The sequence below is a fragment of the Pristiophorus japonicus genome, chromosome 20 (genome assembly GCF_044704955.1).
Source record: "Pristiophorus japonicus isolate sPriJap1 chromosome 20, sPriJap1.hap1, whole genome shotgun sequence".
In the NCBI taxonomy this organism is placed as follows: domain Eukaryota; kingdom Metazoa; phylum Chordata; class Chondrichthyes; family Pristiophoridae; genus Pristiophorus; species Pristiophorus japonicus.
The window spans coordinates 18,051,926-18,069,375 of NC_091996.1; the positions used below are offsets into that span (position 1 = coordinate 18,051,926).

The 17,450-nt window shown below is 40.5% G+C and overlaps 1 protein-coding gene across 1 annotated transcript in view; it reads left to right on the forward strand.

Annotated features, from left to right (window-relative positions):
- nup188 (nucleoporin 188) overlaps nucleotides 1-17,450 on the forward strand; it is a 95,488-nt gene that overhangs the window by 6,347 nt on the left and 71,691 nt on the right. Inside the window, exons 2-12 of the mRNA XM_070863838.1 lie at nucleotides 1,253-1,307; nucleotides 1,914-1,987; nucleotides 4,312-4,396; nucleotides 6,106-6,186; nucleotides 6,659-6,703; nucleotides 8,527-8,619; nucleotides 8,861-8,980; nucleotides 10,146-10,357; nucleotides 13,832-13,946; nucleotides 15,538-15,738; nucleotides 17,062-17,151. Of these exons, the coding sequence (XP_070719939.1) occupies nucleotides 1,253-1,307; nucleotides 1,914-1,987; nucleotides 4,312-4,396; nucleotides 6,106-6,186; nucleotides 6,659-6,703; nucleotides 8,527-8,619; nucleotides 8,861-8,980; nucleotides 10,146-10,357; nucleotides 13,832-13,946; nucleotides 15,538-15,738; nucleotides 17,062-17,151 (1,171 nt within the window). The remainder of the gene's footprint in view (nucleotides 1-1,252; nucleotides 1,308-1,913; nucleotides 1,988-4,311; nucleotides 4,397-6,105; nucleotides 6,187-6,658; nucleotides 6,704-8,526; nucleotides 8,620-8,860; nucleotides 8,981-10,145; nucleotides 10,358-13,831; nucleotides 13,947-15,537; nucleotides 15,739-17,061; nucleotides 17,152-17,450) is intronic.

The following is a 17,450-nucleotide window of genomic DNA, read 5'->3' on the forward strand; positions in this document are numbered from 1 at the left end:
TCTTTCTTGTCTCCCCCTCTTTCTTGTCTCCCCCTCTTTCTTGTCTCCCCCTCTTTCTTGTCTCCCCCTCTTTCTTGTCTCCCCCTCTTTCTTGTCTCCCCCTCTTTCTTGTCTCCCCCTCTTTCTTGTCTCCCCCTCTTTCTTGTCTCCCCCTCTTTCTTGTCTCCCCCTCTTTCTTGTCTCCCCCTCTTTCTTGTCTCCCAAGAGAGAATTGGAAGTGTGATGTGTATTCGGATGGGTATAGTACTGAGGTTAAGGTTTGTTCTTTGTTAGGAGAATATTAGAACCTTATTCCTTGTTTAACTTGGACCACACTTGAGAGTGCTTGACCGAAGTGGGGTGCGGAGAATATGGTTCCCACTGACCAGTAACCTTCACCTTGACGAGTGCAAAGTTCATTTGGCAAAAAATGATGATCTTATCTGTTTTGGGGTGTTGGTTGAGTGGGCAATGCTGATCATGTCACTGGAAACGCTCTCTTCTATTCAAATAGTGACGTAGGATCTTTTGTATCTACGTGACAGGCGCCTTAATTTAATGCCTCATTGCAAAGACGGCACCTCCGACAGTCTAGCACTGAAGTATTAGCTTAGATTATGTGCTCAAGACCGTAGTAGAGCTTGAAACCATAACCTTCTGACTCAGATGAGAATGCTGTCAACTGAGCCAAGCTGATACTGTTTGTTGGTATTTCACTCAGTGTTGAGGATGCCTATTATTTCATAGTACTTATTAAAAGCAATTAAAAAAAAAAAAAAAAGTTTTCCAAGCTTTTATTGCGATTTCAAATTGCAGAAGTTTCTGGAGCAACTTATTTAAAATTAGTCTGAAATCTAAACTCTCAAAGCACATATACATAATATATAGAAAAAATAAAGTACTGGGGACAATGGAATATAACAATGCCACCTTTCAGCCTAATGTTCCAATCCAATTCAGACTGGGGATGAAAATCTCTCTGACGGTTGTAAGGGTCCTATATGAGATTAATTTGGGAGGCAGTGTCAACTCCAGTTCATAGTAGGCATAAGTTCACAGAGCAATAATGCTCATATTTCAGCACTAAGTTGCCGGTAAAGCTGAGACTAAGTGATTCCATGGTGATTGGGTGAGTATTTTTTCGGGTAAGATTGAGACTTGTTTTCAGTTTTGGTTTACATCGTACAGATGTCTGCTCTTGGCATATAGCATGATGAATTTATTACGTTTGTGTTCTGGCTTTTGCATAATGAGTGTTAATTTTTTTCCACAGGAGCAGTCGCGAGCTGTGGACGATTTTACTGGGGAGATCAGCGCTAAGAGAGGCTGTAAGTTCAACTCGGTCAAACTGTTATCTGGTTTGAAGTTGGTTGCTTAACTTCTCTTGGAGTCCTTGAAGGATTGATATTTCCCGAGAGTTACCAGTAGGGATAACACAGTATGAATTATTAATGGTGTGAATAATACTTTGAGGTGCTTCACCAGTGGGCTAAAACAATTTTGATAAGACGCTGAATGAGTGCGATTTGCTGCTGTAGACATTGATATGTTACTAGGTTTATGACCTCTGATCTCTATGTAATTTGCAGATCTTTGCTGGGATATTCAAAAGCAAAATGCTTCTCCAAGTATAGAAATAAAATCAAAAGGCAAGTCAGTGTAGACTGTTGTTAGATGTTTCCTAGTGCCTAGTTACAGAACAGCATCAGCAGGCGGCTTGTGAGTAGGTTGTTGTGGTATATGGAGGACTTGAATAGGAAAGAAAATAACATAAGGAAACAGGAATGATACAATATTATTGAAGAAATCCTTAATAAAATCACAATTGATGGGGGAGTGTGGTTCGATGGAAGGATCAATATATGGTCGGTGGAGAATGCAAAAAGAATGAAGTATAGAATCAAATTTAAAACGTATGAGTTATTTTCTTTCAGGTTCAGATTGAAGCTGAGTTGGACCGACATTGTGAGCGGTTACTGGCTGGACTGTCTTACTACAAACCCCCCAGGTAATGCTGATACCTCTTGTGTATTTTGTATATCACCAATAGTTGCTGTACGATTGTACTGTTGTACAATAGTTAGGGAACATGGAGATGGCAGAAACTATGAACAAATATTTTGTATCAGTCTTTATGGTAGAGGACACTAACAATATTCCAAAAGTGGATAGTCAAGGGGCTATCGGGGGGGGAGGAACTTGACACAGTCACTAAGAAGGCGGTACTCAGTAAGATAATAAATACAAATAAATCCCCTGGACCTGATGGCTTGCATCCTAGGGTCTTAAGAGAAGTAGTGGCAGGAATTGTGGATGCATTGGTTGTAATTCACCAAAATTCCCTGGATTCTTGGGAGGTCCCAGCAGATTGGAAAACTGCAAATGTAATGTCCCTTTTTAAAAAAGGAGGCAGACAAAAAACAGGAAACTATAGACCAATTAGCCTAACATCTGTGGTTGGGAAAATGTTGGAGTCCATTATTAAAGAAGCAGTAAGTAGCAGAACATTTGGAAAAGCAAAGTTTGGTCAGGCAGAGTCAAAATGGATTTATGAAGGGGAAATCACGTTTGACAAATTTGCTGGAATTATTTGAGGATGTAATGAACAGGGTGGATAAAGGGGAACCAGTGGATGTGGTGTATTTGGACTTCCAGAAGGCATTTGACAAGCTGTCACATAAAAGGATACTACACAAGATAAAAGTTCACAGGGTTGGGGGTAATATATTAGCATGAATAGAGGATTGACTAACAGAAAACAGAAAGTCGGGATAAATAGTTGATTCTCTGGTTGGCAACCAGTTACTAGTGGGATGCAGGGATCAGTGCTGGGACCCCAAATATTTACAATCTATATTAACGACTTGGAAGAAGGGACTGAGTGTAACATAGCCAAGTTTGCTGTACGATACAAAGATGGGAGGAAAAGCAATGTGTGAGGAGGACACAAAAAAATCTGCAAAAGGACATAGGCTAAGTGAGTGGGCAAAAATTTGGCAGATGGAGTATAATGTTGGAAAGTGTGAGGTCATGCACTTTGGCAGAAAAAAATCAAAGAGCAAGTTATTATTTAAATGGAAAAAGATTGCAAAGTGCTGCAGTACAGCGGCTCCTGGGGGTACTTGTGCATGAAACACAAAAGGATAGTATGCAGGGTACAGCAAATGATCAGGAATGCCAATGGTATCTTGGCCTTTATTGCAAAGGGGATGGAGTATAAAAGCAGGGAAGTCTTGCTACAGCTATACAGGGTATTGGTGAGGCCACACCTGGAATACTGCGTGCAGTTTTGGTTTCCATATTTACGAAAGGATATACTTGCTTTGGAGGCAGTTCAGAGAAGGTTCACTAGGTTGATTCCAGAGATGAGGGGGTTGACTTATGAGGAAAGGTTGAGTAGGTTGGGCCTCTACTCATTGGAATTCAGAAGCATGAGAGGTGATCTTATCGAAAACGTATAAGATTATGAGGGGGCTTGACAAGGTGGATGCAGAGAGGATGTTTCCACTGATGGGGGAGACTAGAACTAGAGGGCATGATCTTAGAATAAGGGGCTGCCCATTTAAAACTGAGATGAGGAGAAATTTCTTCTCTGATGGTTGTAAATCTGTTGAATTCGCTGCCTCAGAGAGCTGTGGAAGTTAGAACATTGAATAACTTTAAGACAGAAATAGACAGTTTCTTAAGCGACAAGGGGTTATGGGGAGCGTGCAGGGAAGTGGAGCTGAGTCCATGATCAGATCAGCCATGATCTTATTGAATGGCGGAGCAGGCTTGAGGGGTCGTATGGCATACTCCTGTTCCTATTTCTTATGTACTGTGGACCTTAAATAAATGGTCTAAACATAGTGAGGTTCATATTCATAGCTGGATAATATGATTACTTTTTTGTTAGGCTGACTAGATTTATTTTCCCCATAGTTTGAGGTATATCTTTGAGAGTGGAGATGGGTTGTACAGTATATGTAAGTAAGGCGATTGTAATTTGCATTAGTGTGTGAAAATGAGTGATCACAGGACGTATAAGCAGGTAGGTTTTGTCAGTGGATATAAATTACTTCAATGGGGGTAGGTATTGTTGGTTGAATATAAATAAAACCTATGGGATAGCCAGGTGTAAATTAACCCAATGGGTGAGTACCATCAGTGGGTGTAAATGACCCCAGTGTATATGTTCATATGCTGAGATTACTTCTGATTTGTTTGTGGAAATTAATAAACAGCCCCCAACTATTGCTGTTCAGGACAAGATAGCTTCCTGTTTTTGTAGCTGTCAATGTTAAGAAGCTTATCACCTGCAGATATTGACTCAGCTGGTTGTTTCGCTTGCAGTGTATCCTCTGGGGAGAAGCTAAAGGTTGATAAGGAAGTGGTAGCGCCGCTGAAGGAACTTGGGCTACGGATTAGCAAATTCTTGGTGCGTATTACAATTATAGTTTTAGGTGTCACGGTGGCCCTGAAATTCCGACCTCCCCGATATGCGCAAGTGCCCGAAGAGGTCCCGCAAATTCCAGGTTTAGGCCGCGAAGCACATACGTCTGAACCCAGCACTTCTGATCTGTCAAAATGTCTTGACAGATCGCACGTATCCCCGGGAGAAGGGCCTTCTTGGGCGGAGATTTGGGCTATTTGCCCAACGAATGTCCTTCAAACTCTTACGCCTGGCGTAAGGCCTGATTTTACCGGCGTAAGAGTTTTAGTAGATAGAAAAAATAAAATGTATTATTTTATATTAAAAACCCTGTCTATGAAGGTAAGTATATTTTAACACTGTTAAAACATTTTTAAAAATTCAAAAAAATACATTTTTCTCTAAAACATTTAATTTTTAAAAAGTGAAGTGTTTTTGGGAGCTCAGAGCTCCCATAACTATCAATGAGAATATTACATTGTGATTGGTGGTCCAGAACCACGCGATCCCAGGATGTGCTTACGCTCCTAGAATAGAAAAATAGAAACATAGAAAATAGGTGCAGGAGTAGGCCATTCGGCCTTTCGAGCCTGCACCACCATTCAATATGATCATGGCTGATCATGCAACATCAGTATCCCATTCTTGCTTTCGCTCCATACCCCTTGATCCCTTTAGCCGTAAGGGCCACATCTAACTCTCGTTTGTATATATCTAATGAACTGGCCTCAACAACTTTCTGTGGTAGAGAATTCCACAGGTTCACAATTCTCTTGAGTGAAGAAGTTTCTCCTCATCTCGGTCCTAAATGGCTTACCCCTTATCCTTAGACTGTGACCCCTGGTTCTGGACTTCCCCAACATCGAGAACATTCTTCCTGCATCTAACCTGTCCAGTCCCATCAGAATTTTATATGTTTCTATGAGATCCCCTCTTATTCTTCTAAATTCCAGTGAATATAAGCCTAGTCGATCCAGTCTCGTCGAATACGTGGGCCTCGTGCTGGGCTGGGCCTTGGAGCGCAAGTGTTCGTTCCTCTGGGACCACCAGGTACTCTTGGATTTTTTTTTTGGTCGGAGGCCCAGTGAGTTAGCATGTGGTCTCATGTTGGGACCTGTGTTTGACTCTAACATGGAAGGGATGGAAATTTCTGCCAGGTGGAATGGTCCAACACAAAAAGGAGTTCAGGGCTGTCTCAACTAATGTTCCCTCTAAATTGTCTTTGTTATGTGCGGCCTGTTTATTTCAATGCATGGTCCTGTGAAATTTCTGCCAATGCGCGGTATTTCAAATGGAAAAGCTTGTGAGTGGCCTGTGTGATACCTCGCAGCTTAGATGGAACATTGGTCTCAACCCATTTTCAAATGCTTGGAAGCTCAGAGTTCAAAATGACCTAAAACCTGACAGTAACAGTGAAGACCATCTGGCCTATCTATTTCTTTATTAGAAGGGTGACCTTAGATGGCTCAAAAATGTTTTCATCGCTAACTTTTTATTGTTGCATATTCTTATAAACCAGTACTTTCAGGTTAGTTTATATCTTTCATACTCCATTCAAGGTGAGGTGCTGTTACATTTCGAACCAACGGTCTTAAAATTAAATTCCATTGTGTTTGATTTCTCACAGTATCTGTTTATTAAAAAAGGCATGAAAAATGCACACCTTGTTAAAATCATTCAGTTGTTCTGATAATTGATTTATTGTTTTTGGACAGAGTTTGGATGAACAGCAGAGTGTTCAAATATTGCAGTCGTATCTTCAAGAGGATTACAGGGGCACAAAGGACTCAATAAAGGTATGGATCCTTTGGCAGTGACGTTTTAATGGATCAAGCATGGATACTTTCTGGAGGAATAAAGTTTCATGAGGTGAAATAGGGTACCTCATTAATGAGAAAGGCATTCTTACCTACAGAGGTAATTTTTCACCTGGTATTATCCCAGTTTCCTTTCTTTCTATAATAAATGACATAATCGATTTGGTTGTGACTGACTATCTACCAGCTATTTATACTGCCTTTGATTTGGTCCAGATATGAAAGCATGCCAGTGTGATGCACTTGAAATTGATAACTGATTTGACATGTAGAACTTATACTGACAATTGGAGATTAGAATTAGGGTCTGATTCAGCCTCGAATTTTCGGTATAAATCCGGCATTAAATTCACAGTCGTATTGCGTTTCAGAAAAAACTCTTACCGTGGGTGTTGACAGATGGGATTTATTACTATGTAGCTGGTTCATTTGTTTCTTTTGTTCTTTTCAGGTAGTGTTGCAGGATGAGAGACAGAGCCAGGCCCTGCAACTGAAGGTAAGTGGTTATGTTTAAACATTAAAAAGTACAGCCCCTGTCTGCAGCCAACACGTACTGCCATGATGATAGAAAATGCAGATTTGATCCCCCGCCCCTCCCTCCCTGCTGAGTTCCCAATCTCGGTCATGCTGCTGCAGGGCGATGCTGACTCGAAGTTGTGACTGCACACAAGGGGGAGGAAAAACAGAGGGACATTTGCTGTCAGATCAAAGACTCATGACCCTGAATTTGCAGCTCCTACGGGTGCATACAAGGTGCACACACGGCCATAGGGGCCTCACAAGTTCCGGGTTTAGACATGCGCCTAAATCCAGAACTTGTGATTTGTCAAGAATCCTCTTGACAGATTACACGCATCCGGAAGTAAAGGGCCTCCTCCGATGGAGATTTGGGTTATTTGCCTAACTCCTGCCCAGCGAATGCCCATGATATTCTTACGACTGATAAAAGCAGGCGTAAGGCTTGCTTTTATCTGCGTAAGACTTTTAAAGGATAGAAAAATACATTTAAAATCCTGTTAAATAAGGTAAGTTTATTTTTAGACCCTTTAAAATATGTAAATTTATTTTTTTTAAATTAAATTTTTGTTTTAAATTAATTAAATTCCATTTTGATTAATTTTAAATATGTGATTTAAAAAAAAACATTTTACATGTTTGTGTGTTTTTGGGAGTATTCCCATTCATAGTTATGATGATTCCATACATATGAAACTCACCATAGGTATGAATGGGAATATCCCAACTTTGACTGGTTGGGCCAGCCCACATGATCCCAGGGACGTGTGTGAAGCGCCTATGTCCCTGGAATACCTGGGCCTCTACGCAGGCCTTCACGCAGAGGCCCAGGACCACAAGTCTCTGAATCTCCCAGACCACCAGGTAAATTCGTAGAAATTTTTCAAGTCGGAGGTATCTGCCCGGAGAAGCCTCCTCCTGCAATTTCTGGGCCCATGTCTCCTGATTTGCGTATGGGAGAGATGAAGGAGGAACTTAATAACTTGATGTGAAAGATTAAAAAAAAAACAAAGCTATTAAAGGAATATGCTCCAGGCTCATAAGCCATTCTTCAGTGTTTTTTCCTAGTAAAGGGTATGTACAGTTCCTTAATTTAAAAAAATGAATTGAACACATACTTGTTTGAGTTTTTTTTTACTGCTCGATTCACAAATACGTGGCTCACAATTTGGGAGTTTCCGAAGCAGTACTGTTTCCTGCTCTCGTTTCGGAGCACTGTGATGTGGGATGACATCAGAGCACTCAATGTTTTTCCTGACTTCAGTACTGAAATGGGAGAGATTGTACCCAGTGTCATACAACAATCTGGAAATGAGTGTGAAAGCAGTGTTTGGTCACAGTGGTCTGATGCGCAATTATCTTTGAAATAAGCAATTAAATACCATTTTATAATTTTCTTTCAGCTAAAAAACTGGGAGGCACTAGGGAAATACTTAGTTTTTTAGTGATCTTTCCTTGGCGTAATAATATTCTTTAACTGTATTTTCTGATATATGAAAGCTGAGCCACCAGGCTTATGAAAGTGGGGCCATCTGCCTTGACCATGTGGAAAAGTTGGCCATTTTTGCCTTGCCTGCTGATTACAAAATGAAATGCGTGGCTTGGATCATTTAGTCTTTCAATGAATTTGAATCCGTGGAAGGCAAAATTATAATACATTAAAAAAATATTTGTTACGGACCCTCAAATTTAAAACCTAATGATTTTGTCCAGCTTGAAATTGGCTAATAATTCTTGCATGTTTTTCTATTTTGAGTGTTTTCCTTGAAATAAATTGTATATTTCTTGTCCTCCTGTGCTCAGATTGCAGAATACTATTATGAAGAAAGACTTTACACGCTACGTTGTGTTCTATACCTACTCACATATTTTCAAGATGAACGACACCCGTACAGGGTAAGTTGAATTAATGCAGAAATGAACTAGTCAGGTGAATTTTAAATGGCATTACTGAACTGTTGGGAAATGTTACAGTACCACTGATCAGATGCACATACATTCGATATGCTACTTCTGGCCAGTATATGGTAGATCAGTACATACTTTTCATTGATTTTCTCTGAACTGTGCAAAGGTACCATTGGCTATATATTAATTGTGACAGCTGATTACCTATTTTTATTGATTTGTTCCATAGGGAGAGTATTCAAAATGTGTGGACAAGCTGGAGAAGGAGCTGGTTGTGAATTATCGGAAGCAGTTTGAAGAATTGTTCAGAACTGAAGCTCCAACTTGGGAAACACATGGGAATCTTATGGTATGTAAATGCCCTGATTTTTGCATTTGTTTAGATTTCTTGGTCTAGAATTTGCACTCCGTCGCCGCCCGGTTTCTTGGCGGTTTTGGGTGAGAACCAGGTCTGTGAATAATTCCTTACCTGAGGCATGCCGGCGGTTTCGAAGTACCGCTGGGGAGAGGACCGCCGGCGTGCAATGTCCGCAGCTTACCCTGGCGCGACCTTTGGCTGAGCGGGGACCCAAAAGTGTAAAAAAAAAAAAAAAAAATTTAAACCGCCCACGAGGATCTCTGCAAGAAAAAGGTAAGTGATTGGTTTTTTACTATTTATTTTCAAAATCTGTTGGGATGATTTACTTTAAAAATGTTTTGGGGATTTTTTTAGTTGGGTTTTTAAAAAAAAAAATTATTTTAATTTTTTTGCTGTTAGGCCCAACAGATTTTTAAATTTTTCGCCCATTTTCTTTAGACACTGCCAAAGCTAGCCGAAATTGCACTTTTCCGCCCAGATTGGGGGTGCAAAGCCCATATTTTTTACTCGGTGGGTTTTAATTTTTTTTCTCGAAGTTTTCGCCGGTGATTATCTTCCCAGACTTGGCGGTTTTTGGGCAGCAGTCGGGCGCTGGGGAAATTCTAGCCCCTTGTATATTGTTTACCTCGCCCTCTCCCAAACTATTGTTTCCTGTTGCTTTATTTCCTCCACTTCATAGGAAGGCAGTAACATCATAGTCTGAGTCCTTACATGGCCATTGTCCATGATCACCCGACAGGAAGTGTTTCTGCGGGGCCACACTGCTTCTGCTGATTATCTCCCCATTCTTTGAAACTCAGTGAGAGTAGATGAACCTCAATTGTCCATCTGTGAATCAGTGAATTGTTTACTTCTCAGTAGAGATGTACAGATTGTAGCCAGTCCTATAGAACCATTTCTCCAAACAAAGTATTTTGGCTGGATGCTGTACACTTACAAATTCTCTGTATTTTATAGGGATCATCCGTTTTAGCTGCAGCCCGCACAAGATATAGCTATTCTTACATATAAAATTTCATAAATCTCCAAAAACAACTTGTGCTACAGGATCTTCCATTATTCAGTCACTTTTTCCCGTTCCTTGATCAGAGCGCACTCCAGTTCCACTCTGGTATAACAGACCTCGTTACATACCCACTTTCACTGTTTTCTGTAGACAGAGCGTCAGGTGTCGCGTTGGTTTGTACAGTGCCTGCGGGAGCAGGCCCTTATTTTGGAGATTATCTTCCTATATTATGCCTATTTTGAGATGGGACCGGAAGATCTCCTGGCTTTCGCACGGATATTTAAAGAGCAAGGATTTGGAGCCAGACAAACCAACAGACATCTTATAGACGAAAGCATGGATGGGCTAGTTGATCGCATTGGGTGAGTGTACGCTGGAGATGAAAAGATTGATGTACAAATGGTTAAAAGTAATTTTTGAGGTGGTTTGGATTTTGAAGTATTTGCAGTTGAAATGTTTGGTGATCCTTCAATGTTATGTGGATAGATTTTGAAATTTCCAGTGACAAACTGTTGAAGAATAGTACATGTAAATTTCATCTTTTACTGAGTGTTACACTGGTACCTAATGTTCTGAAATTACATTAGAGACTTTGGCTTATGTTTCACTCGTGCTGCAATTTATTCTGACAACAGTAGGATTTCCCCACTTTCAACCACTCCCTTCCACCTTTTCGGTGACACGTTAGAATGGTTCTTGCTCCCATTGCTGCAGTGCAAAATGGCACTGTCCAAGTATGTGTTTAAGGTATATTTGCATACACTTGTTCCCCTAATTTCTGCCTTAATCATAGGTTGAATTCTGGTTTCATACAAACAGTGAAATGGGCTTCAATTGGGGATAAACGTAAAATGCAAGGACTGAAAAAAAAGAGACAGGGATGTAGATTCATCCAGTGTTGCAAATACTTTTAAAAATAGGTTTTTGTTCATCCAGCTGCATGCTTTTAACAATTATGTGCATAATAAACCCAGGTCTTTTGTGAAAAATAGTATCTAAATGTTTAAAGGTGGGTTCCCCTAATGGCTGAGCGAGTTTTTTGAATGTGTAGCTGGGCCATGCAGACTAGAAAGGTACCAGGTTCAATTTCCAGTGTGACAGTTTAAAAATCTATCCTATTTACATAAGAACATTTGGCCCTTGAGCCTGCTCTGCCATTTAATAAGATCATGGCTGATCTGATCTTGGGCTCAGCTCCACTTCCCTGCCTGCTCCCCATAAACCCTTCACTCCCTTAACGTTCAAAAATCTGTCTATCTCCACCTTAAATATATTCAATGACCCAGCCTCCACAGCTCTCAGAGGGTCGTAAATCTGTGGAATTCTCTGCCTCAAAGAGAAAAAATTCCTCCTCATCTCAGTTCCAAATGGGCGACCCCATTTCTTAAACTATACTCCCTAGTTCTAGATTCCCCCACGAATGGAAACATCCTCTCTGCACCTACCTTGTTGAGACCCCTCAGTATCTTTTTAAGATCACCTCTCATTCTTCTAAACTCCAATGAGTACAGGCCCAACTTGCTCAACCTATCTTCATAAGTCATCTCAGGAATCAACCTAGTGAACCTCTGAACTGTCTCAAATGCAAGTATATCCCTCCTTAAATAAAGAGACCAAAACTGTACGCAGTTTTCTGTAGACAGAGCATCAGGTGTTGCGTTGGTTTGTACAGGGTCTGCTTGACTGTATTATGCTTTTCCAAATGACCTGCTACTGCTTCCTTAATAATGGACTCCAGCATTTTCCCAACGATAGATGTTAGGCTACTGGTCTGTAGTTTCCTGCTTTCTGTCTGCCTCCTTTTTTTTAAATAGGGGCGTTACATTTGCGGTTTTCCAGTCTGCTGGGACCTCTCCAGAATCCAGGGAATTTTGCTTCCACTATCTCTGCAGCCACTTCTTTTAAGACCCTAGGATGCAGGCCACCAGGTTCAAGGGACTTGTCCACATTTAGTCCCATTATTTTACTGAGTACTTTTTCTTTAGTGATTGTTTTAAGTTCCCCCCCTCCCTATATAGCCCCTTGATTATCTATTATTGGGATGTTTTTAGTATCTTCTACTGTGAAAACCAATACAAAATATTTGTTCAAAGTCTCTGCCATTTCTCTGTTCCCCATTATTAATTCTCCAGTCTCATCCTCTAAGGAACCAACATTTACTTTAGGTACTCTCTTCCTTTTTATATACCTGTAGAAGCTCTTACTATCTGTTTTTATATTTCTTGCTAGTTTACTCTCATTTAATGTTGAACACTTAAAACAAAAAAGGCCTTGTAGAATTAAACGTTAGGCTCTTTAATTTGTTTACTGAAAACATTCCCAATGGCGGGGTTATCGGAGCTGGCTTTGTTCTGCAAGACAAAATAGCCAGGTGCCATTGTGAGTAGCAATCTTGGTGCCTGCGAATTCTGGACTTGAGTAATCTTGGTTCTCATGGCAAAAGACATGGATGCCTCTGAGGCAAGGGTTTGATCGACAGCTCATGCCCAGGGCAAAAAATATATTCAACTTTTGACTAGCTCAAGTATTCTACACTAAATCCTGTGTAGAAGGAAGCACATGAAGGCTCTGTGAGACACACCCAACCTTGTATAAGTTTTGTTTCAAATGCTGGTCCTAGTTCATTGATCAGAGTTGGTTGAAACATTTCGTCTTTTACTATCTTGTGCACAGAAATGCAGGTTGAATGTTATAATGTGTTAATATTTTACTACAGTTTAATTTTTACTTTTAACAAATATGATAAATAGTATTCTTAGCCCCAATCTTAGAGTGGTGACCATTCCATTATCTGAAGTCTAGGAAGGCATGAGAGGGCTTGTTTTAGTGAGAAATTTTCTGCAACGAAGTTGTTTTGTTCGACACTTGGCAATGCCGGGAACCGTAGCATAGCGGTTATGTTACAGGCCTAGTAATCCAGAGGTCTGGACTCATGGGTTCAAATCCCACCTTGGCAGCTGGGGAATTTAAATTCAGTTAATTAAAATCTGGCATTTAAAAAAAAAAAGAAGCTAGTACCAGTAATGGTGACCATGTAACTACCGGATTGTCATAGAAACCCATCTGGTTTACTAATATCAGGGGAGGAAATCTGCTGTCTGGTCTGGCCTATATGTGACTCCAGACTTGCAGCAATGTGGTTGACTCTTAACTGCCCTCTGAAACGACCTAGCAAGGGCAATTAGGGATGGGAAATAAATGCTGGCCTTGTCAGTGACGCCCACATCCCATGAATGAATTTAAAAAATGCTACATTAGCAAGTATTGTGTATATAAGGTCACACTTTGATTTATAGAATGCAAGAGCTTGCTTATGGGAGTGGTCCTTTGCACCAAGTATATGAGAAATATCTGGTGAGTGCCCAATAATTGTAATGCCCAGCTTGTGGTGACTTCAGATGGATTGGTGACTTCAGATGGGTTGGTGATAAGTGTGCTGCGTCCCCTGGGTTAGAAGTGAGGACAGGATGGGCTCCGCTGTGATGCACTTTGTGTGGAACAGTAGTTTGTCAACACATGGCCCACGTCACCATAGTACCATACTCCAGCAACTTGTTGATGCCTTCAGAAGGGGAGGAAAATTAGTGAGCAAAAAAAAAAAAATCTTAAATGTTTAAAGGGCTATGAATGATGGTTAAATCAGCCCCAGTTCACTTTTTCGTTGCTCTTTGTTATTTTTGGCATCCGGCAATTTTAACTGTGGGAGATTTGAAGAGTTTAAACATTGCAGTAATAGCTTCTGTCTGATTATATGTATACATTCTTATCATATGGATAGATCCTCTATCCATTCTCCCATGGCACTCGGGCATATGAGTTCTGATCTTTCTCTGTAGGTATTTCAGCACATTGATCCTGGTAGAAGGAATGGACATCGATTTCCTACATAAATGTGCTCTAGAAGAGCGAGTAGAGCAACACCAGTTTGCTAACGCTCGGGAGGTTTGCCAGGTAACTATTTATTTCCTTTTATGACTGAAATGCTGTATGTTGGGTCCTGTGTAATGGGAGAGGAATAGAGTAGAACAGTGATTGTCAGCATGGCTTAATTTAATTCAGGGCATTGTTTGATGCAGGTTAACATTTTGAAACTGTGGAATTTGTGAGCTTTATGACTTTTACTCACAATTGAGCAATGCAAGTGGGTTTCTCTGGTGTAAGTGTCTGCTATTGATTTCATGTGTTACAATGACCCGTAATTTGCGGTCGGTGGTGAAGCAAAAGACCCGAAGAAAGCTGCCCACAGATCTCCGTGGCGAGGTTTACCTTTTTAGACGTTCAATTGATTGCAGCGTTGAGAGTAGGGGCTTCCTACGGTGATTCTGCAGTGACGTCACAGATTGCCGGCTGTGTGTGGGTGTGGATGGGGGGGGGGGTGCACAGGCAGCCTGTGTCGGAGCAATGTATAACCGACTGCAACTTCAGGATTTCTACGTTTAGATGTGCATGCGCTAAATCCTAAAGTTGCGGTCAGTTTCAGACAGATTGCTGTCGTTACCCATCGCAAATTCCGGGCCAGTATTTTTTCTTTGTCCTTGTGTGAGTATGTCTTAATAGGATATTTTGGGTATTTCTAAAAACTTTTTACAGTATTTTGCTCTAATCCTGAAATTATCAATTGGGTTTCCCACTACGCCGCTCTTAAACTGACCTAACTGGATTAGAATGAACAATTTTTAAAAGGATGCGACTGCAGCCAACAAACCGGAATTAGCTGTGCATGCGCAGTTCCTGTGGGTTTTTTTGTTTGTTGTTGCAGGACTTCCCAAAATGAGGCATAAAGAAGTGGATTTATTCTATTAGAAGCGTTAATTTTAAATAAAATTCAAACTGTGAGTTTATTTTTTAAAGTTGTTGTTTGTCCTTTGAGGCACTGGAAAAATCACCAGTAACATTAACCCAACCTAATAACATTAACCCAATCCAGTAACATTGATCAAGCTTGATTAGTAATGTGCTTCAGCACTTTTCAGATCCGCTGTCTGTTGTGAACGTTATTTTTAAAATTTGGGATCTGACAGTTATCCGCAGCATGCTTCTGCGTTGCTTCTGGTTTGTTGGCAGCAGTCACCCCGTTTTTAAAATATATCGTTTTAAAAATAGAAGACTTTCTTATTGACCATGTGGTTGAGAACTCTGTGGGATTTACGTGGAAATCCTCTGGATAGTGATTGAGTATTTTGCCAGAGATGCACAGATCCATTGCCTTTTCATTTGTTCTGATAGAGAAAACATTCTCTGTGTGTTTGTTTCTCTCTTTCTTTTCTCTTTCTATTGTAATTGATGATGTTACATGATTGAAAAGTGAGAGCCCCAGATTTTGCAACAATTGAAAACTAGTTAGCAGTTCATTTGTTTTACATTGATCCGATTCTTGTATATGCTATTAATTGTATCTGATATCAGCCAACAAGTTCTTTTTTTTTTTGCTGTTATTTTGAGTTGTGTGACACTTGTCATGTTTACAGCTGGACTTTTAAAATCCCGTTATCGATAATTAGCCTGATGCAAATTTTCTATCAAATTTATCTCTTCCTTACAGGAGATGGACAAGCTGCTGCTCACATTAGGGGACATACCACACCACGCACCGGTGCTGCTGTCTTGGGCTCTGCTGCGCCATACTTTGAGCGTGGATGAATCAAGTCACGTAATTAGGCGCTTGGGGAGCACGGCTATTCAGCAGAATGCATTCCAGCACATGACACAGATGCTTAAGGCACTTGGCAGTGGAGGAAACAATGTGAGTAGTGTGGGAAGGCAGTATGCTATTGTTTAACGGAGCTTGCATGAGCACTGCTTAAAATTGAAACCATGTTCTGGGGTTTATGTATATTCATTTGTCACCTGTCTTATGTCATTCAGCGAAGGAAGAATCAATTTGGCATCTCAACCATGCAGTCTGTAGCAAGTAATATTACAGTGCTTATCTGTAGATTGGAATAATAAATGAGAAAGACAAAGCAAAAACATGAGGTTCAAGGGAGCTTATGAGGAAAGGAAACATGTTTGTAGTGGAGGGAATGGTATTGTAAAAGCCAGTCTGCCCATGGGACAGATACCGTACAGCAACCAGTTAAATAGTACCTGTGTCGGGTAATTATGGCAAATACAAAGATTTACAGCTATGATTGAATTATTGCCATTTCTAGTTTATGAATGAGCCACTGCAATAGTCTTGGTCTGTATTCTTTGTAGTGTATTCTTAATTGAATTTTCCAATGTTAGGAAAAGCTTTGAAAAAATTTATCTGGGCAAATACTGTAACAGAAACTACTAACTGTTTACCCTGTTGCAGAGAGCAGATCCTACCCAACTTGGTTAAGCAGGGTAAGGTTCTCGTGATATACTTGTGGAATGAATTATCATAGAAAACCATTAAAGCAAATATGACAATAACAACTTACATTCATATCGTGCCTTTAATGTTGTAAAATATCCCAAATCGTTTTACAAGAACGTAATCAGATAAGATTTGACACCAAGCCACATGAGATATTAGGATAGTTGCTTGGTCACAGAGGTAGCTTTTCAGGAACGCCTTGAAGGAGGAGAGAGACGGAGAGTTATAGGGAAGGAACTCGAGAGCTCGAGAGCTGAACAGCTGAAGGCACAGCTGCCAATGGTGGGGCGAAAGAAATTGAGGATGTACAAGAGGCCAGAATTGGAGGAACGCAGATAGTATAAATGTGTTTCTGAATCTAGTGAAAAGAGGTAGGGTTGAAAACAGTTGGAAAAGGTTTGTTGGAGCCTTTTTCTATTTCTAAAAATAGTTATATTCTAAGTTGGGGGAAAAAAAATGATACTCTTAAATATATACTTAACAAGTACCATGCAGCAGGTTATATTTTGTGGGGCAAAGATAATGGTTGTCTAGCACTGAGGGAAAGTATTTGCATGTGTAATTTTCATAAAAGTTTGACATTGGGCAAATTTTAAGAACTGAGCAAACTGCCATTATTTTCCCTACGCTAGTCTACTTGTCACCTGCTGGACAGCAGGATATTTACTTCTACCTCAGATTCCTTTAAAAATGCAGTGATTGCATTGTGTGTGTGTGTTTCAGTGTACAGCCAGTACTGCTCGAATGTGCATCTATGGACTGCTCTCATTTGTCTTAACGTCGTTTGAAGAAGAAACTTTGGGAGATCAACAGGTACAAAATATGACATTTTTATTGACCATTAGTATATAACAGTGGAAACCTACTACAGGTACAACGTCTGAAATCTGGAATCCTCGGGACTGAATCTGTACCGGTTTTTGGGTTTTGCTGGATTTCGGACCTCGCTGTGGACCGAATCCGTGACGGATTTTGGGTTTTGCCAGATTTTGGACCTCTCCGTGGACCGAATTCATGCCGGATTTCGGACCTCGCCGCTCGCCGAAATGCCTGGTTTTTGGACAATTCCACTTTTCGGAAATCCGGATTCGGGACGTTGCACCTGTATTAGA